The sequence below is a fragment of the Salvelinus namaycush genome, chromosome 36 (assembly GCF_016432855.1).
Source record: "Salvelinus namaycush isolate Seneca chromosome 36, SaNama_1.0, whole genome shotgun sequence".
NCBI lineage: Eukaryota > Metazoa > Chordata > Actinopteri > Salmoniformes > Salmonidae > Salvelinus > Salvelinus namaycush.
This window is the reverse complement of record NC_052342.1, coordinates 24,437,746-24,464,814: the sequence shown is the minus strand read 5'-3', so window position 1 is coordinate 24,464,814 and position 27,069 is coordinate 24,437,746. Positions and strand designations below refer to the sequence as shown.

The window sequence follows — 27,069 nt, the reverse complement described above, 5'->3', positions numbered from 1 at the left end:
GATGATGATGACTTTAATACGGGGAAACTTAAATCCGTTTTACCAAATTTCTACCAGCATGTTAAATGTGCAACCAGAGGGGAAAAAACTCTGGACCACCTTTACTCCACACACAGAGACGCATACAAAGCTCTCCCTCGCCCTCCATTTGGCAAATCTGACCATAATTCTATCCTCCTGATTCCTGCCTACAAGCAAAAAAAATTGAGCAGTAAGCACCAGTGATTAGATCAATAAAAAAAAATTCAGATGCTAAGCTACAGGACTGTTTTGCTAGCACAGACTGGAATATGTCCCGGGATTCCTCCAATGGCATTGAGCAGTACACCATAACAGACATTGGCTTCATCAATAAGTGCATCGATGACGTCGTTCCCACAGTGACCGTAAGGACATACCCGAACCAGAAGCTACGGATTACAGGCAACATTCCCACTGAGCTAAAGGCTAGAGCTGCCACTTTCAAGGAGTGGGACTGTAACCCGGAAGCTTATAAGAAATCCACTATGCCCTCCGACGAACCATCAAACAGGCAAAGCGTCAAGACAGGACTAAGATCGAATCGTACTACACCGGCTTTGACGCACGTCGGATGTGGCAGGACTTGCAAACCATTACAGACTACAAAGGGTAGTACAGCCGAGAGCTTCCCAGTGACACGAGCCTACCAGACGAGCTAAACTACTTCTATGCTCGCTTCGAGGCAAATAACACTGAAACATGGTTGAGAGCATCAGCTGTTACGGAAGACTGTGTGATCACACTCTCCGCAGCCGATGTAAGTAAGACCTTTAAACAGGTCAACATTCACAAGGCCGCAGGGCCAGACGGATTACCAGGACATGTACTGTGAGCATGCGCTGACCAACTGGCAAGTGTCTTCATTGACATTTTCAACCTCTCCCTGTCCGGGTCTGTAATACCAACATGTTTTAAGCAGACCCCCATAGTGCCTGTGCCCAAGAACACTAAGTTAACCTGCTTAAATTACTACTGACCCGTAGCACTCACGTCTGTAGCCATGAAGTGCTTTGAAAGCCTGGTCAAGGCTCACATCAACACCATTATCCTAGAAACCCTAGACCCACTCCAATTTGCATACCGCCTCAACAGATCCACAGATGATGCATCTCCATTGCAGTCCACACTGCCCTTTCCCACCTGATCAAAAGGACACCTATGTGAGAATGCTGTTCATTGACTAAAGCTCAGCGTTCAAAACCATAGTGCCCTCAAAGGTCATCAATAAGCTAATGACCCAGGGACTAAACACCTCCCTCTGCAACTGGATCCTGGACTTCCTGACGGGCCATCCCCAGGTGGTAAGGGTAAGTAACAACACATCCGCCGCGCAAATCCTCAACACAGGACCTTTATACCAGGCGGTGTCAGAGGAAGGCCCTAAAAATTGTCAAAGACTCCAGACACCCTAGTCATAGACTGTTCTCTCTGCAACCGCACGGCAAGCGGTACCGGAGCGCCAAGTCTAGGTCCAAAAGGCTTCTAAACAGCTTCTACCCCCAAGCCATTAGACTCCTGAACACATAATCAAATGACTACCCAGACTATTTGCATTGTCCCCCCACCCTTTTACGCCGCTGCTACTCTCTGTTGTTGTCATCTATGCATAGTCACTTTAATAACTCTACCTACAGTTGAAGTCGGAAGTTTACATACACTTAGGTTGGAGTCATTAAAACTTGTTTTCAAACCACTCCACAAATTTCTTGTTAACAAACTATAGTTTTGGCAAGTTGGTTAGGACATCTACTTTGTACATGACACAAGTCATTTTTCTAACAATTGTTTACAGACAGATTATTTCACTTACAATTCACTGTATCATAATTCCAGTGGGTCAGAAGTTTAAATACACTAAGTTGACTGTTTCTTTAAACTGCTTGGAAAATTCCAGAAAATTATGTCATGGCTTTAGAAGGTTCTGATAGGCTAATTGACATAATTTTAGTCAATTGGAGGTGTACCTGTGCATGTATTTCAAGGCCTATCTTCAAACTCAGTGCCTCTTTTCTTGACATCATGGGAAAGTCTAAAGAAATCAGCCAAGACCTCAGAAAATAAATTGTAGACCTCCACAAGTCTGGTTCATCCTTGGGAGCAATTGCCAAATGCCTGAAGGTACCACGTTCATCTGTACAAACAATAGTACACAAGTATAAACACCATGGGACCACGCAGCCGTCATACCGCTCAGGAAGGAGACGTGTTCTGTCTCCTAGAGATGAAGGTACTTTGTTGCGAAAAGTGCAAATCAATCCCAGAACAACAGCAAAGGACCTTGTGAAGATGCTGGAGGAAACAGGTACAAAAGTATCTATATCCACAGTAAAACGAGTCCTATATCGACTAAACCTGAAAGGCCGCTCAGCAAGGAAGAAGCCTACGGTTTGCAACTGCACATGGGGACAAAGATCGTACTTTTTGGAGAAATGTCCTCTGGTCTGATGAAACAAAAATAGAACTGTCTGGCCATAATGACCATCGTTATGTTTGGAGGAAAAAGAGGGAGGTTTGCAAGCCAAAGAACATCCAAACATTCAAACGGGGAAGCACGGGGGTGGCAGCATTATGTTGTGGGGGTGTTTTGCTGCAGGGGGGACTGGTGCACTTCACAAAATAGATGGCATCATGAGGCTGGAAAATTAGGTGGATATATTGAAGCAACATCTCAAGACATCAGTCAGGAAGTTAAAGCTTGGTCGCAAATGGGTTTTCCAAATGGACAATGACCCAAGCATACTTCCAATGTTGTGGTAAAATGGCTTAAGGACAACGAAGTCAAGGTATTGGAGTGGCCATCACAAAGCCCTGACCTCATTCCTATAGAAAATTTGTGGGCAGAACTGAAAAAGCGTGTGTGAGCAAGGAGGCCTACAAACCTGACTCAGTTACACCAGCTCTGTCAGGAGGAATGGGCCAAAGTTCTCCCAACTTATTGTGGGAAGCTTGTGGAAGGCTACCCGAAACGTTTGACCCAAGTTAAACAATTTAACGGCAATGCTACCAAATACTAATTGAGTGTATGTAAACGTCTGACCCACTGGGAATGTGATGAAAGAAATAAAAGCTGAAATAAATAATTCTTTATTCTTAAAATAAAGTGGTGATCCTAACTGACCTAAGACAGGGAATTTTTACAATAATTAAATGTTAGGAATTGTGACAAACTGAGTTTAAATGTATTTGGCTATGGTGTATGTAAACTTTCGACTTCAACTGTACATGTACTGTACATTTTACCTCAACAAACCGGTGCCCTGCACATTGACTCTGTACCGGTTCCCCCCTGTATATAGTATCGCTATTGTTATTTACTGCTGCTCTTTAATTACTTGTTACTTTTACTTCTTATTCTTATCCATATTTCTTTTAATTGCATTGTTGGTCAGGGGCTCATAAGTAAGCATTTCACTGTAAGGTCTACACCTGTTGTATTTGGCGCATGTGACTAATACAATGTGATTTGATTTGATGATGATGATGATGATGATGATGATGATGATGATGATGATGATGGCTTGATGCCGAAGCGTTGGTGTTTTGTACTGCCACCTTTCCTCCGTGCTCCTTTCCTCCGTGTTCCTTTCCTCCGTGTTCCTTTCCTCCGTGTTCCTTTCCTCCGTGCTCCTTTCCTCCGTGCTCCTTTCCTCCGTGTTCCTTTCCTCCGTGCTCCTTTCCTCCGTGCTCCTTTCTTCCGTGCTCCTTTCCTCCGTGTTCCTTTCCTCCGTGTTCCTTTCCTCCGTGTTCCTTTCCTCCGTGCTCCTTTCCTCCGTGCTCCTTTCCTCCGTGCTCCTTTCCTCCGTGCTCCTTTCCTCCGTGTTCCTTTCCTCCGTGTTCCTTTCCTCCGTGTTCCTTTCCTCCGTGCTCCTTTCCTCCGTGCTCCTTTCCTCCGTGCTCCTTTCCTCCGTGTTCCTTTCCTCCGTGTTCCTTTCCTCCGTGTTCCTTTCCTCCGTGCTCCTTTCCTCCGTGTTCCTTTCCTCCGTGTTCCTTTCCTCCGTGCTCCTTTCCTCCGTGCTCCTTTCTTCCGTGCTCCTTTCCTCCGTGTTCCTTTCCTCCGTGTTCCTTTCCTCCGTGTTCCTTTCCTCCGTGCTCCTTTCCTCCGTGCTCCTTTCCTCCGTGCTCCTTTCCTCCGTGCTCCTTTCCTCCGTGCTCCTTTCCTCCGTGCTCCTTTCCTCCGTGCTCCTTTCCTCCGTGCTCCTTTCCTTCATGATATCATGACCTATTTTTGCATTTAAGATTTTGATTTGTCATCATGTTCAACAGCTAGGTCTCTATCTCTCTCCCTGTACGATACCTGATCTCCCTTCAGTGACTCATATCTGTTCCTGAACAATATGCACAAAACAGCGACACTGGGACACACACACAGACCGTGGTGCAAGTACCGCACTCACACACACAGAAACAGACACAGCGGCACACACACACACACACACACACACACACACACACACACACACACACACACACACACACACACACACACACACACACACACACACACACACACACACACACACACACACACACACACACACACACACACACACAGACCGTGGTGCAAGTACCTCATTCACACACACAGAAACAGAGACAGACGCACACAGAGAGAGAGAGTCAGACAGACACACACAAACAAATCAAATCAAATCAAATGTATTTATATAGCCCTTCGTACATCAGCTGATATCTCAAAGTGCTGTACAGAAACCCAGCCTAAAACCCCAAACAGCAAGCAATGCAGGTGTAGAAGCACGGTGGCTAGGAAAAACTCCCTAGAAAGGCCAAAACCTAGGAAGAAACCTAGAGAGGAACCAGGCTATGAGGGGTGGCCAAGAGGACGAGGATTTGTGTGCGTACACACAAATACGCACACAGAGACAGAGATAGACACATACAAACACACACACACACACAATGGAACTGAGTGTTCAGAAGGAAGAGAGACTCATCACCCAGAGAGACACTGGAAGAACATACAGTACTGCAGGCCGCTGTGATGCTGTGATGCTGTGTGTGTGTGTGTGTGTGTGTGTGTGTGTGTGTGTGTGTGTGTGTGTGTGTGTGTGTGTGTGTGTGTGTGTGTGTGTGTGTGTCCTGGGACAAACTCTAAAATTTCCAACAGAAAAACCTCCAGAGAGTCCCTACTGTCTCCTCCATAGATACATCTTGATGGACGGTGAGGAAAGCAAACACATATGAGATATGTACCCAGTGCGCTTTCCATAGAGGAACTGTAACACTCTGGGTCCTCTCTGTGTGTGTTGGCACTGAATCAAGAAGAGTTGTCTAGTCCCATAGAGTCGTAATAGGAGTGGATAGTTGATTTATCCTCATTAGCTGAGATATTTTTAGCCTCAACTTTTTAACAGGGCAAGCCCATGAAGTCCCATTCAGACCTAGACTCCTCTCTCCTCCATCTCTCCGTCTCTGCCTCTCTCCATACCTCCTCCACTTCTCTCCTCTCTCTCTCTAACTCTTGAGAGATCCCTCCATCTCTCTCTCTCTCTCTCATCCCTCCCCCACTTTCTCTCCTCTCTCTCCCTCTCTCTCTTTCCATCCCACCCCCACTTTCCCTCCTCTCTGTCCCTCTCTCTCTCTCCCTCCATCCCTCCCCCACATCCACTACTCTCTACCTGTCTCTGTCTCTCTCTCTCCCTCTTTCCTTCCCACCCCCACTTTCCCTCTTCTCTCTCCCTCTCTCTCTCTCTCCATCCCTCCCTCACATCCACTCCTCTCTCTACCTCTAGTGGATTACAGGAAAACGCTAGATTTACAATCATTACCGTTGTAGAAAGTATTTAGGGAGATGACTCTGTTGGACTCATACTCTACCAATAGTGTAATTACGGTAAAATAGTAAGAGTGTTATTTTTGATAGTGTAACTATAGCAGTAAGAGAGCAGTCAATACAGTAAGGCTGGGATTTATTTGGATCCTCACTAGAGCTGCATTATAGCGTGCTTTACGTTTACAGCTCGAATCCTTCATTGTGAAACTGTCTGTTTGGGATGCTACAACAACAACAGTTACTGTAAACAAACACCGTTTTTTTCTGCCTCTGACATAATTGCACGTTGCGATAGAACAGCTATTTTTTATGATTACCATTCTGCTGGAGGATCCTCTCCTCGTCAACAAAACCAAGATAATAACAAAGGTGCCAGCTAGAACAGTGGCATTGTTTCCACAAATACGGATTTGATCTTTAGAGGTCATTAATAGTTGAGCCGACATCTGCACCCTGATTGTGATCTCAGCGACCGCGGTAACATTGCATTTAAAACCTGTATTGGCTACAAGCATGATGGGATTTTGGAAACTGGGAAAATAATTGGGAAACAACTGATTGTAAATAGCAACAGGCCACTAAGCCGCTGAGAGAACAGACAGTGTATAAGAAGAATCAGAAATGACAGGGAAGTAAGATGTTTGTTGTGCACCTGGTCTATATAAAGTGATGGAGGGTGGAGGGTTAGATTGTCAGTGGTGGGGGGTTAGATTGTCAGTGGTGGGGGGTTAGATTGTCAGTGGTGGAGGGTGGAGGGTTAGATTGTCAGTGGTGGAAGGTGGAGGGTTAGATTGTCAGTGGTGGGGGGTTAGATTGTCAGTGGTGGAGGGTGGAGGGTTAGATTGTCAGTGGTGGGGGGTTAGATTGTCAGTGGTGGAGGGTGGAGGGTTAGATTGTCAGTGGTGGAGGGTGGAGGGTTAGATTGTCAGTGGTGGAGGGTGGAGGGTTAGATTGTCAGTGGTGGAGGGTGGAGGGTTAGATTGTCAGTGGTGGAGGGTGGAGGGTTAGATTGTCAGTGGTGGAGGGTGGAGGGTTAGATTGTCAGTGGTGGAGGGTGGAGGGTTAGATTGTCAGTGGTGGAGGGTGGAGGGTTAGATTGTCAGTGGTGGAGGGTGGAGGGTTAGATTGTCAGTGGTGGAGGGTCTAGGGTTAGATTGTCAGTGGTGGAGGGTGGAGGGTTAGATTGTCAGTGGTGAAGGGTGGAGGGTTAGATTGTCAGTGGTGGAGGGTTAGATTGTCAGTGGTGGAAGGTGGAGGGTTAGATTCAGTGGTAGAGGTTGGAGGGTTAGATTGTCAGTGGTGGAGGGTGGAGGGTTAAATTGTCAGTGGTGGAGGGTGGAGGGTTAAATTGTCAGTGGTGGAGGGTTAGATTGTCAGTGGTGGGGGGTTAGATTGTGGAGGGTGGAGGGTTAGATTGTCAGTGGTGGAGGGTGGAGGGTTAGATTGTCAGTGGTGGGGGGTTAGATTGTGGAGGGTGGAGGGTTAGATTGTCAGTGGTGGGGGGTTAGATTGTGGAGGGTGGAGGGTTAGATTGTCAGTGGTGGGGGGTTAGATTGTGGAGGGTGGAGGGTTAGATTGTCAGTGGTGGAGGGTGGAGGGTTAGATTGTCAGTGGTGGAGGGTTAGATTGTCAGTGGTGGAGGGTGGAGGGTTAGATGGTCAGTGGTGGAGGGTTAGATTGTGGAGGGTGGAGGGTTAGATTGTCAATGGTGGAGGGTTAGATTGTCAGTGGTGGAGGGTTAGATTGTCAGTGGTGGGGGGTTAGATTGTCAGTGGTGGAGGGTTAGATTGTCAGTGGTGGGGGGTTAGATTGTCAGTGGTAAAGGGTGGAGGGTGGAGGGTTAGATTGTCAGTGGTGGAGGGTGGAGGTTGGAAGGTGGAGGGTGGAGGGTTAGATTGTCAGTGGTGGAGGGTGGAGGGTTAGATTGTCAGTGGTGGAGGGTGGAGGGTTAGATTGTCAGTGGTGGGGGGTTAGATTGTCAGTGGTGGAGGGTGGAGGGTTAGATTGTCAGTGATGGAGGGTGGAGGGTTAGATTGTCAGTGGTAGAGGGTGGAGGGTTAGATTGTCAGTGGTGGAGGGTTAGATTGTCAGTGGTGGAGGGTGGAGGGTTAGATTGTCAGTGGTGGAGGGTGGCGGGTTAGATTCTCAGTGATGGAGGGTTAGATTGTGGAGGGTTAGATTGTCAGTGATGGAGGGTGGAGGGTTAGATTGTCAGTGGTGGAGGGTGGAGGGTTAGATTGTCAGTGGTGGAGGGTGGAGGGTGGAGGGTTAGATTGTCAGTGGTGGAGGGTTAGATTGTCAGTGGTGGAGGGTTAGATTGTCAGTGGTGGAGGGTGGAGGGTTAGATTGTCAGTGGTGGAGGGTTAGATTGTCAGTGGTGGAGGGTGGAGGGTTAGATTGTCAGTGGTAAAGGGTGGAGGGTGGAGGGTTAGATTGTCAGTGGTGGAGGGTGGAGGGTTAGATTGTCAGTGGTGGAGGGTGGAGGGTTAGATTGTCAGTGGTAAAGGGTGGAGGGTGGAGGGTTAGATTGTCAGTGGTGGAGGGTGGAGGGTTAGATTGTCAGTGGTAAAGGGTGGAGGGTGGAGGGTTAGATTGTCAGTGGTGGAGGGTGGAGGGTTAGATTGTCAGTGGTAAAGGGTGGAGGGTGGAGGGTTAGATTGTCAGTGGTGGAGGGTGGAGGGTTAGATTGTCAGTGGTAAAGGGTGGAGGGTGGAGGGTTAGATTGTCAGTGGTGGAGGGTGGAGGGTGGAGGTTCAGACAAACACACATCAACTCCTGGAGAAAGTCGTCAAGAGGAGCTCCACAGGTACTGATCTACATGTAGCAATGTAAGGGCCATCGTTTCATCCCCTCTACAAGCGGCAGTCGGTCATTCACTTCAATGAACCATAAATATGTTTATGAGCAGAGATTTCATATCATTACACTCCCAGAGGGAAGTTGAAAACCCCTTTATTGGGCTAATCAGACATTGACTCCAGGGGGTGAAATAGAAACTACTGTTAATCTTTTAAAGTGTAATAATCTTAAATAATCATTAAAAAACACTTTTCCTTGTAATGAAATCGTACTTACAGAAACACATTGTAAAACAATGTGCTTTGCATCTGTGCACCGTCGGTTTTTAATATCTTCACTTCGGTGATTTGTTGTACTTTTTTATCATGTTGAGTTGTGCCTTGGGTGCCTGAAATGTGCTTTATATATAAAATGAATTATCATGAATAGAAGCAGGTTCTCCTTGCAATATTAAAAAGGAGAGCAGCTCTGCTTGGAAGATTAGTCCAAATGGGGACTAAAAGAGATCCAAATTAAATCAAATCAAATCTGCAGGTGCAAAAATGCAAGACATACTTTGTAAGAAGTTCATTCCCAGCCATTTAATATTGTTCCAAAGGTTTACGAATCTTCCACTGAGGTTTATTGTGTTTTATTGAAGGAGAAGCTCTATTCCAGCCATTATTATGAGCCGTCCTCCCCTCAGTAGCCTCCACTGGTAGTAAGATGCCGTAAAGACAGTATGAACTGTGATCATGATAACGTGAAGACAGACAGCAGCTAACTCCTAGCAGAACATACTATGAGTAGTTGACGTGGAGTCACAAATAGGCTACTGTTTATACCCAGTACACTACTGTTTATACCCAACACACTACTGTTTATACCCAGCACACTACTGTTTATACCCAACACACTACTGTTCATACCCAACACACTACTGTTCATACCCAACACACTACTGTTCATACCCAGCACACTACTGTTTATACCCAGCACACTACTGTTTATACCCAACACACTACTGTTTATACCCAGCACACTACTGTTTATACCCAACATACTACTGTTTATACCCAACACACTACTGTTTATACCCAGTACACTACTGTTTATACCCAACACACTACTGTTTATACCCAACACACTACTGTTTATACCCAGTACACTACTGTTTATACCCAACACACTACTGTTTATACCCAGTACACTACTGTTTATACCCAACACACTACTGTTTATACCCAACACACTACTGTTTATACCCAACATACTACTGTTTATACCCAACACACTACTGTTTATACCCAGTACACTACTGTTTATACCCAACACACTACTGTTTATACCCAGTACACTACTGTTTATACCCAACACACTACTGTTTATACCCAACACACTACTGTTTATACCCAGCACACTACTGTTTATACCCAACACACTACTGTTTACACCCAACACACTACTGTTCATACCCAGCACACTACTGTTTATACCCAGTACACTACTGTTTATACCCAACACACTACTGTTCATACCCAACACACTACTGTTTATACCCAGCACACTACTGTTTATACCCAGCACACTACTGTTTATACCCAGCACACTACTGTTTATACCCAGCACACTACTGTTTATACCCAGCACACTACTGTTTATACCCAGCACACTACTGTTTATACCCAACACACTACTGTTCATACCCAACACACTACTGTTTATACCCAACACACTACTGTTCATACCCAGCACACTACTGTTTATACCCAGCACACTACTGTTTATACCCAGTACACTACTGTTTATACCCAGCACACTACTGTTCATACCCAGCACATTACTGTTTATACCCAGTACACTACTGTTTATACCCAGTACACTACTGTTTATACCCAGTACACTACTGTTTATACCCAGCACACTACTGTTCATACCCAGCACATTACTGTTTATACCCAGCACACTACTGTTTATACCCAACACACTACTGTTTATACCCAACACACTACTGTTCATACCCAACACACTACTGTTCATACCCAGCACATTACTGTTTATACCCAGTACACTACTGTTTATACCCAGCACACTACTGTTCATACCCAGCACATTACTGTTTATACCCAGCACACTACTGTTTACACCCAACACACTACTGTTTATACCCAACACACTACTGTTCATACCCAGCACACTACTGTTTATACCCAGCACACTACTGTTTATACCCAGCACACTACTGTTTATACCCAGCACACTACTGTTTATACCCAACACACTACTGTTCATACCCAGTACACTACTGTTTACACCCAGTACACTACTGTTTACACCCAGTACACTACTGTTTACACCCAGCACACTACTGTTTATACCCAGTACACTACTGTTTATACCCAGCACACTACTGTTCATACCCAGCACATTACTGTTTATACCCAGCACACTACTGTTTATACCCAACACACTACTGTTTATACCCAACACACTACTGTTCATACCCAACACACTACTGTTCATACCCAGCACATTACTGTTTATACCCAGTACACTACTGTTTATACCCAGCACACTACTGTTCATACCCAGCACATTACTGTTTATACCCAGCACACTACTGTTTACACCCAACACACTACTGTTTATACCCAACACACTACTGTTCATACCCAGCACACTACTGTTTATACCCAGCACACTACTGTTTATACCCAGCACACTACTGTTTATACCCAGCACACTACTGTTTATACCCAACACACTACTGTTCATACCCAGTACACTACTGTTTACACCCAGCACACTACTGTTTATACCCAGTACACTACTGTTTACACCCAGCACACTACTGTTTATACCCAACACACTACTGTTCATACCCAACACACTACTGTTCATACCCAGCACACTACTGTTTACACCCAGCACACTACTGTTTATACCCAACACACTACTGTTTATACCCAACACACTACTGTTCATACCCAACACACTACTGTTTACACCCAGCACACTACTGTTTACACCCAGCACACTACTGTTCATACCCAACACACTACTGTTCATACCCAACACACTACTGTTCATACCCAGCACACTACTGTTTACACCCAGCACACTACTGTTTATACCCAGCACACTACTGTTTATACCCAGCACACTACTGTTTATACCCAACACACTACTGTTTATACCCAACACACTACTGTTTATACCCAGCACACTACTGTTTATACCCAGTACACTACTGTTCATACCCAACATACTACTGTTTATACCCAACACACTACTGTTTATACCCAACACACTACTGTTTACACCCAACACACTACTGTTTATACCCAACACATTACTGTTCATACCCAACACACTACTGTTTATACCCAGCACACTACTGTTTATACCCAGTACACTACTGTTTATACCCAGCACACTACTGTTCATACCCAGCACATTACTGTTTATACCCAGTACACTACTGTTTATACCCAACACACTACTGTTTATACCCAACACACTACTGTTTATACCCAACACACTATTGTTTATACCCAGTACACTACTGTTTATACCCAACACACTATTGTTTATACCCAGTACACTACTGTTTATACCCAGCACACTACTGTTTATACCCAGTACACTACTGTTTATACCCAACACACTACTGTTTATACCCAGCACACTACTGTTTATACCCAGTACACTACTGTTTATACCCAACACACTACTGTTTATACCCAGTACACTACTGTTTATACCCAGTACACTACTGTTTATACCCAACACACTACTGTTTATACCCAACACACTACTGTTTATACCCAACACACTACTGTTTATACCCAACACACTACTGTTCATACCCAACACACTACTGTTTATACCCAGCACACTACTGTTTATACCCAACACACTACTGTTCATACCCAGCACACTACTGTTTATACCCAGCACACTACTGTTTATACCCAGCACACTACTGTTTATACCCAGCACACTACTGTTTATACCCAACACACTACTGTTCATACCCAGTACACTACTGTTTACACCCAGCACACTACTGTTTATACCCAGTACACTACTGTTTACACCCAGCACACTACTGTTTATACCCAACACACTACTGTTCATACCCAACACACTACTGTTCATACCCAGCACACTACTGTTTACACCCAGCACACTACTGTTTATACCCAGCACACTACTGTTTATACCCAACACACTACTGTTTATACCCAGCACACTACTGTTTATACCCAGTACACTACTGTTCATACCCAACATACTACTGTTTATACCCAACACACTACTGTTTATACCCAACACACTACTGTTTACACCCAACACACTACTGTTTATACCCAACACATTACTGTTCATACCCAACACACTACTGTTTATACCCAGCACACTACTGTTTATACCCAACACACTACTGTTTATACCCAGCACACTACTGTTTATACCCAGTACACTACTGTTCATACCCAACATACTACTGTTTATACCCAACACACTACTGTTTATACCCAACACACTACTGTTTACACCCAACACACTACTGTTTATACCCAACACATTACTGTTCATACCCAACACACTACTGTTTATACCCAGCACACTACTGTTTATACCCAGTACACTACTGTTTATACCCAGCACACTACTGTTTATACCCAGTACACTACTGTTTATACCCAACACACTACTGTTTATACCCAGCACACTACTGTTTATACCCAGTACACTACTGTTTATACCCAACACACTACTGTTTATACCCAGTACACTACTGTTTATACCCAGTACACTACTGTTTATACCCAACACACTACTGTTTATACCCAACACACTACTGTTTATACCCAACACACTACTGTTTATACCCAGCACACTACTGTTCATACCCAGCACACTACTGTTTATACCCAACACACTACTGTTTATACCCAACACACTACTGTTTATACCCAGCACACTACTGTTTATACCTAGCAATACATTGCTTAATTCTAAGTAGTGTGCTAGGGTATAAACAGTAGTGTGTTGCACAGTAGTGTGCACACACACACACACACACACACACACACACACACACACACACACACACACACACACACACACACACACACACACACACACACACACACACACACACACACACACACATACACACACACACACATACACACACACACTTACCACGTACACGTAGTAGAATTGCATGTCCTGACTCACAGGCTGTTACATCTGCATCACTGAAGAACATCCTCCATCAGAGACTAAAACAGAAAAATACGGCCTCTTCTTGTCTCCTCTCCTCTCTTCTCTTCTCCTCAGGGCTCAGAGAGAGGAATAAAGTATCTCTATTTTACTATATCCTCTCCTCCTCTTTTCTCTTCTCCTATCCTCAGGTCTCAGAGAAAGGAGTAAAGTATCTCTCTTTTACTATATCCTCTCCTCTCTTCTCTTCTCCTCAGGTCTCAGAGAAAGGAGTAAAGTATCTCTCTTTTACTATATCCTCTCCTCTCTTCTCTTCTCCTCAGGTCTCAGAGAAAGCAGTAAAGTATCTCTCTTTTACTATATCCTCTCCTCTCTTCTCTTCTCCTCAGGTCTCAGAGAAAGGAGTAAAGTATCTCTCTTTTACTATATCCTCTCCTCTCTTCTCTTCTCCTCAGGTCTCAGAGAAAGCAGTAAAGTATCTCTCTTTTACTATATCCTCTTCTCCTTTCCTTTCTTCTCAGGTCTCAGACAGTAAGAGTTTATTCTCTCTCCTTCTCATCTGTAAAAACAGCAACTATTGGTCAGTAGAGTTGTCCTTCAGTGAACGAACAGCTTCAGCCCTGCATGTTGTGGTTGTGTTTCCACTGTCTGATGATAGAGCTCAGTGCTTCCTGCTGTTGCAGCCACCGCATGTGTATTGTGAGAGAGAAAGAGTGTGTGTTATGTGACAGATAACGCGCGGTGTACTCTGTGTGTTAAGAAACAGGAAGCGTGGAGAGAGAGAGAGAGAGAGAGAGAGAGAGAGAGAGAGAGAGAGAGAGAGAGAGAGAGAGAGAGAGAGAGAGAGAGAGAGAGAGAGAGAGAGAGAGAGAGAGAGAGAGAGAGAGAGAGAGAGAGAGAGAGAGAGAGTTAGGCAACAAAAAATTAAATCCCTTTTAGACAACTTCCTGGACAAAACGTTTCCCTATAATAATGAAGGTGTAAACTTTGCGGTACAGTATATCTAAACAGTACAGTATATTTGACGTCTCAGCTTCCCTATCAAATCTAAAAATGTCAAACAGAAAACTGAAGAAAATTAACAACAATGACAAATGGTTTGATGAAGAACAAAAAACCTAAGAAAGACATTGAGAAACCAATCCTACCAAAAACATAGAGACCCAGAAAACCTGAGCCTACTCCTTCACTATGGTGAATCACTAAAACAATATAAAAATACACTACGGAAAAAGAAGGAACAGCACGTCAGAAATCAGCTCAACGTAATTGAAGAATCCATAGACTCTAACCACTTCTGGGAAAATGTGAAAACTCTAAACAAACAACAACACGAAGAGTTATCTTTCCAAAACAGAGAAACCATTTATCCAATATTTTTGGCACCATAACAAAGAACAAACAGCAACAAGATATACATGATCAAATACAGATCTTAGAATCAACTATTAAAGACTAGCAGAACCCATTGGATTCTCCAATTACATTGAATGAACTACAGGACAAAATACAAACCCTCCAACCCAAAAAGGCCTGTGGTGTTGATGGCATCCAAAATGAAATTATAAAACATACAAACCACAAATTCCAATTGTCTATACTAAAACTCTTTAACATCATCCTCAGCTCTGGCATCTTACCCAATATTTGTAACAAAGGACGGATCACCCCAATCCACAAAAGTGGAGACAAATTCGACCCCAATAACTACCGTGGGATATGCGTCAACAGCAACCTTGGGAAAAGCCTCTGCATTATCATTAACACCAGACTCGTACATTTCCTCAGTGAAAACAATGTACTGAGCAAATGTCAAATTGGCTTTTTACCAAATTACCGTATGACAGACCACGTATTCACCCTGCACACCCTAATTGACAAACAATCAAACCAAAACAAAGGCAAAGTCTTCTTTCTCATGCTTTGTTTTCAAAAAAGCTTTTGACTCAATTTGGCATGAGAGTCTGCTATACAAATACATGGAAAGTGATGTTGGGGGAAAAACATATAGCATTATAAAATCCATGTACACAAACAACAAGTGTGCGGTTAAAATTGGCAAAAAAAAAACACACATTTCTTTCCACAGGGTCGTGGGGTGAGACAGGGATGCAGCTTAAGCCCCACCCTCTTCAACATATATATCAACAAATTGGAGAGGGCACTAGAACAGTCTCCAGCACCCAGCCTCATCCTACTAGAATCTGAAGTCAAATGTCTACTGTTTGCTGATGATCTGGTGCATCTGTCCCCAACCAAGGAGGGCCTACAGCAGCACCTAGATTTTCTGCACAGATTCTGTCAGACCTGGACCCTGACAGTAAATCTCAGTAAGACAAAAATAATGGTGTTCCAAAAAATGTCCAGTCACAAATATAAATTCCATCTAGACGCTGTTGCCCTAGAGCACACAAAAAACGATACATACCTCGGCCTAAACATCAGCGCCACAGGAAACTTCCACAAAGCTGTGAATGAGCTGAAAGACAAGGCAAGAAGGGCCTTCTATGCCATAAAAAGGAACATAAAATTAGACATATCAATTAGCACCTGGTTAAAAATACTTAAATCAGTTATAGAACCCATTGCCATTTATGGTTGTGAGGAACCAAGAATTCACAAAATGGGACAAACACCAAATTGAGAGTCTGCATGCAGAATTTTGCAAAAATATCCTCCGTGTACAACGTAAAACACCAAATAGCCAATACCCTCTAATTATCAAAATCCAGGAAGAGCCATTAAATTCTACAAACCTTAACAAAGCCATAACAAAGCAATCACCTATAGAGAGATGAACCTGGAGAAGAGTTCCCTACGCAAGCTGGTCCTGGGGCTCTGTTAACAAACACAAACAGACCCCACAGAGCCCCAGGACAGCAACACAATTAGACCTAACCAAATCATGAGAAAACAAAAAGATAATTATTGACACATTGGGAAGAATTAACCAAAAAAATTAGCAAACTAGAATGTTATTTGGCCCTAAACAGAGAGTACACAGTGGCAGAATAGCTGACCACTGTGACTGACACAAACTTAAGGAAAGGTTTGACTATGTACAGACTCATTGAGCATAGTCTTGCTATTGAGAAAGGCTGCCGTAATGTCATGCCCTGACCTTAGTTCTTTTTTTATGTCTCTATTTTGGTTTGGTTAGGGCGTGAGTTGGAGTGGGCATTCTATGTTTTTGTTCTATATTTTCTATTTCTATGTGTTTGGCCGGGTGTGGTTCTCAATCAGAGGCAGCTGTCTATCGTTGTCTCTGATTGAGAACCATACTTAGGTAGCCTTTTCCCACCTGTGTTTTGTGGGTAGTTATTTTCTGTTTTTGTGTCTGCACCAGACAGAACTGTTTCGCTTTCGTTCTCCTGTTTGTTGTTTTTGTTCGATTTGGTTTTTTGGATTAAATCATGAACACTTTAAACGCTGCACCTTGGTCCACTCTTCCTTCAGCCCACGAGAACCGTTACACGTAAGCAGACTTGGCTCTCAAGAGAAGACTATGTTTACACTACCCACAAAATGAGGTGGATACTGAGCTGCACTTCCTAACTTCCTGCCAAATGTAAAACCATATTAGAGACACATATTTCCATCAGATTACACAGACCAATAAAGATTTTGATAATGTAGGAGTACAATGAGACACATGGATGGCATGTGGAGGCATAGGACAGCTGAACATTGAAGTGGCAGACCACATGAAGAGAAGAGACACATAGTCTGCTGATTCCACTAAAAGCACACATACCAGAGAAATATGCCTAAGGCAACTGGACACTAATGATAGAAGAGACACATAGTCTGACAATTCCAATAAGCACACATACCAGAGAAATATGCCTAAGGCAACTGGATACTAATGATAGAAGAGACACATAGTCTGCCAATTCCAATAAAGACACATACCAGAGAACATGCTGAGGCACTGAGTTAAATACAGGGCTAAGTCATAGGCCTATAGGATAGATGGACATATATTATTTTTAAGACAAGCATGGGTCTGGCCACTATTATAATCTAACTGAAAGCAGATATGGGCGTTATTGGGCGTGAACAAGTAAGAAGCCTGAACTAAAAAGATAATGATGGCAGGAAGAATTAGGGGAAGTATGCTTATTTGCATATGGGGTGGACCCATATGCTATTTGTGTATAAATGTTGTGGCCGGGGCTGGGAAGCGGGGTGTGTGTTCCGCGGGACATTCCAGTTGGCTATACAATTGTAATAAAAGCATGTTTTGATTTCACAAGTTCTGATAAAGCGTTATATTTCTGAGATGATTTTCCACGACAATAACAAACCCAATTTTGATCAACTCTTACTGGGTGAAATACCACAGTGTTTCATCAGAGCAGCAAGATGTTGCCTGTTGCCACAAGAAAAGGGCAACCAGTGAAGAACAAACACCTTTGTAAATACAACCCATATTTATGTTTATTTATTTTCCCTTTTGTACTTTAACTATTTGCACATCGTTTTAACACTGTATATAGCCATAATATGACATGTGAAATATCTTTATTCTTTTGGAACTTTTGTGATTGTAATGTTTAATGTTAATTTTATTGTTTATTTCACTTTTGTTTATTATCTACCTCACTTGCTTTGGCAATGTTAACAGAGAGAGAGAGAGAGAGAGAGAGAGAGAGAGAGAGAGAGAGAGAGAGAGAGAGAGAGAGAGAGAGAGAGAGAGAGAGAGAGAGAGAGAGAGAGAGAGAGAGAGAGAGAGAGAGAGAGAGAGAGAGAGAGAGAGAGAGAGAGAGAGAGAGAGAGAGAGAGATGGCTCAGTTACGATGGCAATCATTTTCATCCTCCTGAACCCTGATAACTAGTGACAAACAAACTATATATACACACTATAAAAACACACACTATATATACACAAACTATATATACACACCCTACATATACACACACTATATATACAGACACTATATATTAACACACTATATATACACACTATATATACAGACACTATATATACACACTATATATACAGGCACTGTATATACACACTATATATACAGACACTATATATTAACACACTATATATACACACTATATATACAGACACTATATATTAACACACTATATATACAGACTATATATACAGACACTATATATACACACTATATATACACATACTGGCTCACCAATCTCTAGACGTTATGATCCTGCTGTCACTGGATTAGGAAGAACTAGATTGACCAAAATTACTTCAGATCATACAGGTAAAAAATTGCAATCCCAGAATTGCACAGAATAGTCCGGATAACTATATTGCATGACTGAATAGGTTTATTGGATTATTGGGATTTTACATATCAAATAGCAATAGTATTTCCAGCATGAGGTGTTTATAATCGGTATGAGTAACATATATATTTTTGTTTTGGACTGAGAACAATCATATGGGACCATTAGTGATGTTCAATAGTGATTTTAAACATCCCAACTGCTGCCAATTCCATGGGAATCAAATTCTAGAATAGAACCTTTGGAACAGCTGTCAAAATTCCACCAACGCCACCAAAGGCCACAGGACTGCATCAATAAAACCGTAGTACCTTTCATCTCCAATATGGTGCCCGCTTCACGACTGTCATGGTGTGCTTGGACCATGTTAGTTTGTTGGTGATGTGGACGCCAAGGAACTTGAGGGTACTGACACCTGATGTAATCGGCGCATGTGACTAATAAAATGTTATTTGAATAGAGTGATCTGTCCACTAGGTGGTGACACACTCCAGGCGAGGGACTTAGATCAGCACTCAATTTCCTATGTAGTGCACTACTTTTCACTTTTAAGCTGGTCAAAGGTAGTGCACTATGTAGGGAACGGGGTGCCATTTGGGACGAAGGCACTATGTTATATAAGTTTGTTTTGGTATGAATAATGAGCTGTTATGTCTCTGTGAACTCAGCTCGTTAAAGAAATACCCTTCCTCTAGTTACAGATGTTAATCTGAGGGAAATACAGACAGACTACCACCACTATGCAGATAGACTACCACCACTATGCAGATAGACTACCACCACTATTCAGATAGACTACCACCACTATGCAGATAGACTACCACCATTACGCAGATAGACTACCACCAATATTCAGATAGACTACCACCACTATTCAGACAGACTATCACCACCACTATGCAGATAGACTACCACCACTATGCAGACAGACTACCACCACTATGCAGACAGACTACCACCACTATGCAGATAGACCACCGCCACTATGCAGATAGACTACCGCCACTATGCAGACAGACTACCACCACTATTCAGACAGACTACCACCACTATGCAGATAGACTACCACCACTATGCAGACAGACTACCACCACTATGCAGATAGACCACAGCCACTATGCAGATAGACTACCACCACTACGCAGGTAGACTACCACCACTATTCAGATAGACTACCACCACTACGCAGACAGACTACCACCACTATGCAGATAGACTACCACCACTATGCAGATAGACTACCACCACTATGCAGATAGAAGACCACCACTACGCAGACAGACTACCACCACTATTCAGATCGACTACCACCACTATGCAGATAGACTACCACCACTATGCAGATAGACTACCACCACTATTCAGATAGACTACCACCACTATTCAGATAGACTACCACCACTTTGCAGATAGACTACCACCACTTTGCAGATAGACTACCACCACTACGCAGATAGACTACCACCACTATTCAGATAGACTACCACCACTATTCAGACAGACTATCACCACCACTATTCAGATAGACTACCACCACTATGCAGATAGACTACCACCACTATTCAGATAGACTACCATCACTATTCAGATAGACTACCACCACTATTCAGATAGACTACCACCACTATTCAGATAGACTACCACCACAATGCAGATAGACTACCACCACAATGCAGATAGACTACCACCACTATGCAGACAGACTACCACCACTATGCAGACAGACTACCACCACTATGCAGATAGACTACCACCACTATGCAGATAGACTACCACCGCCACTATTCAGATAGACTACCACCACTATGCAGATAGACTACCACCACTATGCAGACAGACTACCACCACTATGCAGACAGACTACCACCACTATGCAGACAGACTACCACCACTATGCAGATAGACTACCACCACTATGCAGATAGACTATCACCACCACTATGCAGATAGACAGATAGACTACCACCACTACGCAGATAGACTACCACCACTACTATTCAGATAGACTACCACCGCCACTATTCAGATAGACTACCACCACTATGCAGATAGACTACCACCACTATGCAGACAGACTACCACCACTATGCAGACAGACTACCACCACTATGCAGATAGACCACCGCCACTATGCAGATAGACTACCACCACTATGCAGATAGACTACCACCACTATGCAGATAGACTATCACCACCACTATGCAGATAGACAGATAGACTACCACCACTACGCAGATAGACTACCACCACTATTTAGATAGACTACCACCACTATGCAGATAGACTATCACCACCACTATGCAGATAGACTACCACCACTACGCAGATAGACTACCACCACTATTCAGATAGACTACCACCACTATGCAGATAGACTACCACCACTATTCAGACAGACTACCACCACTACGCAGACAGACTACCACCACTACGCAGACAGACTACCACCACTATGCAGACAGACTACCACCACTATGCAGATAGACTACCACCACTATTCAGACAGACTACCACCACTATGCAGACAGACTACCACCACTATTCAGACAGACTACCACCACTACGCAGACAGACTACCACCACTACGCAGACAGACTATCACCACTATTCAGACAGACTACCACCACTATGCAGATAGACTACCACCACTATGCAGACAGACTACCACCACTATGCAGACAGACTACCACCACTACGCAGATAGACTACCACCACTATTCAGATAGACTACCACCACTATGCAGATAGACTACCACCACTACGCAGATAGACTACCACCACTATTCAGACAGACTACCACCACTATTCAGACAGACTACCACCACTATGCAGATAGACTACCACCACTATTCAGACAGACTACCACCACTATGCAGATAGACTACCACCACTACGCAGATAGACTACCACCACTATTCAGATAGACTACCACCACTATGCAGATAGACTACCACCACTATTCAGACAGACTACCACCACTACGCAGACAGACTACCACCACTACGCAGACAGACTATCACCACTATTCAGACAGACTACCACCACTATGCAGATAGACTACCACCACTATTCAGACAGACTACCACCACTATGCAGACAGACTACCACCACTATGCAGACAGACTACCACCACTATGCAGACAGACTACCACCACTATTCAGACAGACTACCACCACTAATCAGACAGACTACCACCACTACGCAGAGAGACTACCACCACTATGCAGATAGACTACCACCACTATGCAGATAGTCTACCACCACTATTCAGATAGACTACCACTACTATTCAGACAGACTACCACCACTATGCAGACAGACTACCACCACTATGCAGATAGACTACCACCACTATTCAGACAGACTACCACCACTACGCAGACAGACTACCACCACTACGCAGACAGACTATCACCACTATTCAGACAGACTACCACCACTATGCAGACAGACTACCACCACTATGCAGATAGACTACCACCACTATTCAGACAGACTACCACCACTATGCAGACAGACTACCACCACTATGCAGATAGACTACCACTGCTATTCAGACAGACTACCACCACTATGCAGACAGACTACCACCACTATGCAGATAGACTACCACCACTATTCAGACAGACTACCACCACTATGCAGATAGACTACCACCACTATGCAGATAGACTACCACCACTATGCAGACACACTACCACCACTATTCAGACAGACTACCACCACTATGCAGACACACTACCACCACTATGCAGATAGACTACCACCACTATTCAGATAGACTACCACCACTATGCAGATAGACTACCACCACTATGCAGATAGACTACCACCACTATGCAGATAGACTACCACCACTATGCAGACAGACTACCACCACTATGCAGATAGACTACCACCACTATGCAGATAGACTACCACCACTATGCAGACAGACTACCACCACTATTCAGATAGACTACCACCACTATTCAGACAGACTACCACCACTATTCAGATCGACTACCACCACTATTCAGACAGACTACCACCACTAATCAGACAGACTACCACCACTATGCAGATAGACTACCACCACTATGCAGATAGACTACCACCACTATTCAGATCGACTACCACCACTATTCAGACAGACTACCACCACTATTCAGACAGACTACCACCACTATGCAGATAGACTACCACCACTATTCAGATCGACTACCACCACTATGCAGACAGACTACCACCACTATGCAGATAGACTACCACCACTATTCAGACAGACTACCACCACTATTCAGATAGACTACCACCACTATGCAGACAGACTACCACCACTATGCAGATAGACTACCACCACTATGCAGATAGACTACCACCACTATGCAGATAGACCACCGCCACTATGCAGATAGACTACCACCACTATGCAGATAGACTACCACCACTATGCAGATAGACTATCACCACCACTATGCAGATAGACAGATAGACTACCACCTCTATGCAGATAGACTATCACCACCACTATGCAGATAGACTACCACCACTACGCAGATAGACTACCACCACTATTCAGATAGACTACCACCACTATGCAGATAGACTACCACCACTATTCAGACAGACTACCACCACTACGCAGACAGACTACCACCACTACGCAGACAGACTATCACCACTAATCAGACAGACTACCACCACTATGCAGACAGACTACCACCACTATGCAGATAGACTACCACCACTATTCAGACAGACTACCACGACTATGCAGACAGACTACCACCACTATGCAGACAGACTACCACCACTATGCAGACAGACTACCACCACTATTCAGACAGACTATCACCACTAATCAGACAGACTACCACCACTACGCAGATAGACTACCACCACTATGCAGATAGACTACCACCACTATGCAGATAGACTACCACCACTATTCAGATAGACTACCACTACTATTCAGACAGACTACCACCACTATGCAGACAGACTACCACCACTATGCAGATAGACTACCACCACTATTCAGACAGACTACCACCAATACGCAGACAGACTACCACCACTACGCAGACAGACTATCACCACTATTCAGACAGACTACCACTGCTATTCAGACAGACTACCACCACTATGCAGACAGACTACCACCACTATGCAGATAGACAGATAGACTACCACCACTATTCAGACAGACTACCACCACTATGCAGATAGACTACCACCACTATGCAGATAGACTACCACCACTATTCAGACAGACTACCACCACTACGCAGACAGACTACCACCACTACGCAGACAGACTATCACCACTAATCAGACAGACTACCACCACTATGCAGACAGACTACCACCACTATGCAGATAGACTACCACCACTATTCAGACAGACTACCACGACTATGCAGACAGACTACCACCACTATGCAGACAGACTACCACCACTATGCAGACAGACTACCACCACTATTCAGACAGACTATCACCACTAATCAGACAGACTACCACCACTACGCAGATAGACTACCACCACTATGCAGATAGACTACCACCACTATGCAGATAGACTACCACCACTATTCAGATAGACTACCACTACTATTCAGACAGACTACCACCACTATGCAGACAGACTACCACCACTATGCAGATAGACTACCACCACTATTCAGACAGACTACCACCAATACGCAGACAGACTACCACCACTACGCAGACAGACTATCACCACTATTCAGACAGACTACCACTGCTATTCAGACAGACTACCACCACTATGCAGACAGACTACCACCACTATGCAGATAGACAGATAGACTACCACCACTATTCAGACAGACTACCACCACTATGCAGATAGACTACCACCACTATGCAGATAGACTACCACCACTATGCAGACACACTACCACCACTATTCAGACAGACTACCACCACTATGCAGACACACTACCACCACTATGCAGATAGACTACCACCACTATTCAGATAGACTACCACCACTATGCAGATAGACTACCACCACTATGCAGATAGACTACCACCACTATGCAGATAGACTACCACCACTATGCAGACAGACTACCACCACTATGCAGATAGACTACCACCACTATGCAGACAGACTACCACCACTATTCAGATAGACTACCACCACTATTCAGACAGACTACCACCACTATTCAGATCGACTACCACCACTATGCAGACAGACTACCACCACTATGCAGACAGACTACCACCACTATGCAGATAGACTACCACCACTATGCAGATAGACTACCACCACTATGCAGATAGACTACCGCCACTATGTAGACAGACTACCACCACTATGCAGACAGACTACCACCACTATGCAGACAGACTACCACCACTATGCAGACAGACTACCACCACTATGCAGACAGACTACCACCACTATGCAGACAGACTACCACCACTATGCAGATAGACTACCACCACTATGCAGACAGACTACCACCACTATGCAGACAGACTATCACCACTATGCAGATAGACTACCACCACTATGCAGATAGACTACACAGTCTGAAATACAGACAGACTCCCACCACTACACATATAGACTACACAGTCTGAAATACAGACAGACTACCACCACTACACATATAGACTACACAGTCTGAAATACAGACAGACTCCCACCACTACACATATAGACTACACAGTCTGAAATGCAGATAGACTACCACCACTACACATATAGACTACACAGTCTGAAATACAGACATACTAACACATCAGTCTATGTCATGGAAAGAGCAGGTGTCCTTAATGTCTTGTACACTCAGTATATTATAATATATTAAGTGTTGCCCAGTGTCGGTGAGTGAAAAAGGCACATCGTTGGTGAAATTGAAAAAGATTCCTGGGATTTGGATGACTTCTCATTTGTCTTATAGAAACATAGGATCATAGAGCCCCGCCCCCCCCCCCCCCCCCAGCAATGTTCTTTAATTCAGGAAGCTCAGATACGATAATAACTGGTCGGAAGAAACTCAATCAACATCCACAGAAAAAAAGCAGTGATAAGCAAGAAAAATAATTTATTTGAATGATATAATAATTTTCATGACATTGGCAAGACATATACAGCTGCATGTGTTTCAACCAACAGCTACATAAACCACACTGCTGGATCTGAAAATGAAGGTGGATAATCTTCCTAATCATAATATATGCAGTTATTTATTTAAATTATGTCCTTCCAATGAGAAATAACAAAAATATAATAATTTCAAGAACTCTCTCTTTCTTTCTCTTTTGAGTCGTGTAACCTCCGACCTCTTATTTCATGGGGGTAAGGGGGTCTTTTTTGTACGTTTTTTTAACTTCAAACTTTATTACTGTCCCGGGCCCATTTCCACAAAGCGTCTCAGAGCAAGAGTACTGGTCTAGGATCAGTTTTCACTTTTAAATCATAATGAATAAGATTACATGGATACAGGGAGGACCTGATCCTAGATCAGCACTCCTGCTTTGAGATGCTTTGTGGTTATGAGTCCTGGTCCTATACAGCCACAGATCTGGGAGCAGTTTTACTGCTGTACAACTAGTTCTCTGTTATACTCATTATACACTGAACAAAAATATAAACGCAACATGTAAAGTGTTGGTCCCATGTTTCATGAGCTGAAATACTAGATCCCAGACATTTTCCATATGCAAAAAAAGGTTATTTCTCTCAGATTTTGTGCACAAATTTGTTTACATCCATGTTAGTGAGCATTTCTCCTTTGCCAAGATAATCCATTCACCTGACAGGTGTGGCATATCAAGAAGCTGATTAAACAGCGTGATCATTACACAGGTGCACCTTGTGCTGGGGACAATAAAAGGCAGTTTTGTCACACAACACAATGCCACAGATGTCTCAGGTTTTGAGGGCGAATGCAATTGGCATGCTGACTGAAGGAATGTAAAATCTTTGAAATTGTTGCGTTTATATTGCGTTTATATT

At 43.7% G+C, this 27,069-nt stretch overlaps 1 protein-coding gene across 1 annotated transcript in view; it reads right to left on the bottom strand.

Annotated features, from left to right (window-relative positions):
• LOC120030654 (rho GTPase-activating protein 6-like) overlaps positions 1-14,514 on the bottom strand; it is a 140,112-nt gene extending 125,598 nt beyond the window's left edge. The window contains exon 1 of the mRNA XM_038976093.1: positions 13,805-14,514. Within this exon, the coding sequence (XP_038832021.1) occupies positions 13,805-13,828 (24 nt within the window). The 5' untranslated portion in view covers positions 13,829-14,514. The remainder of the gene's footprint in view (positions 1-13,804) is intronic.
• Positions 14,515-27,069: the final 12,555 nt, after the last annotated feature.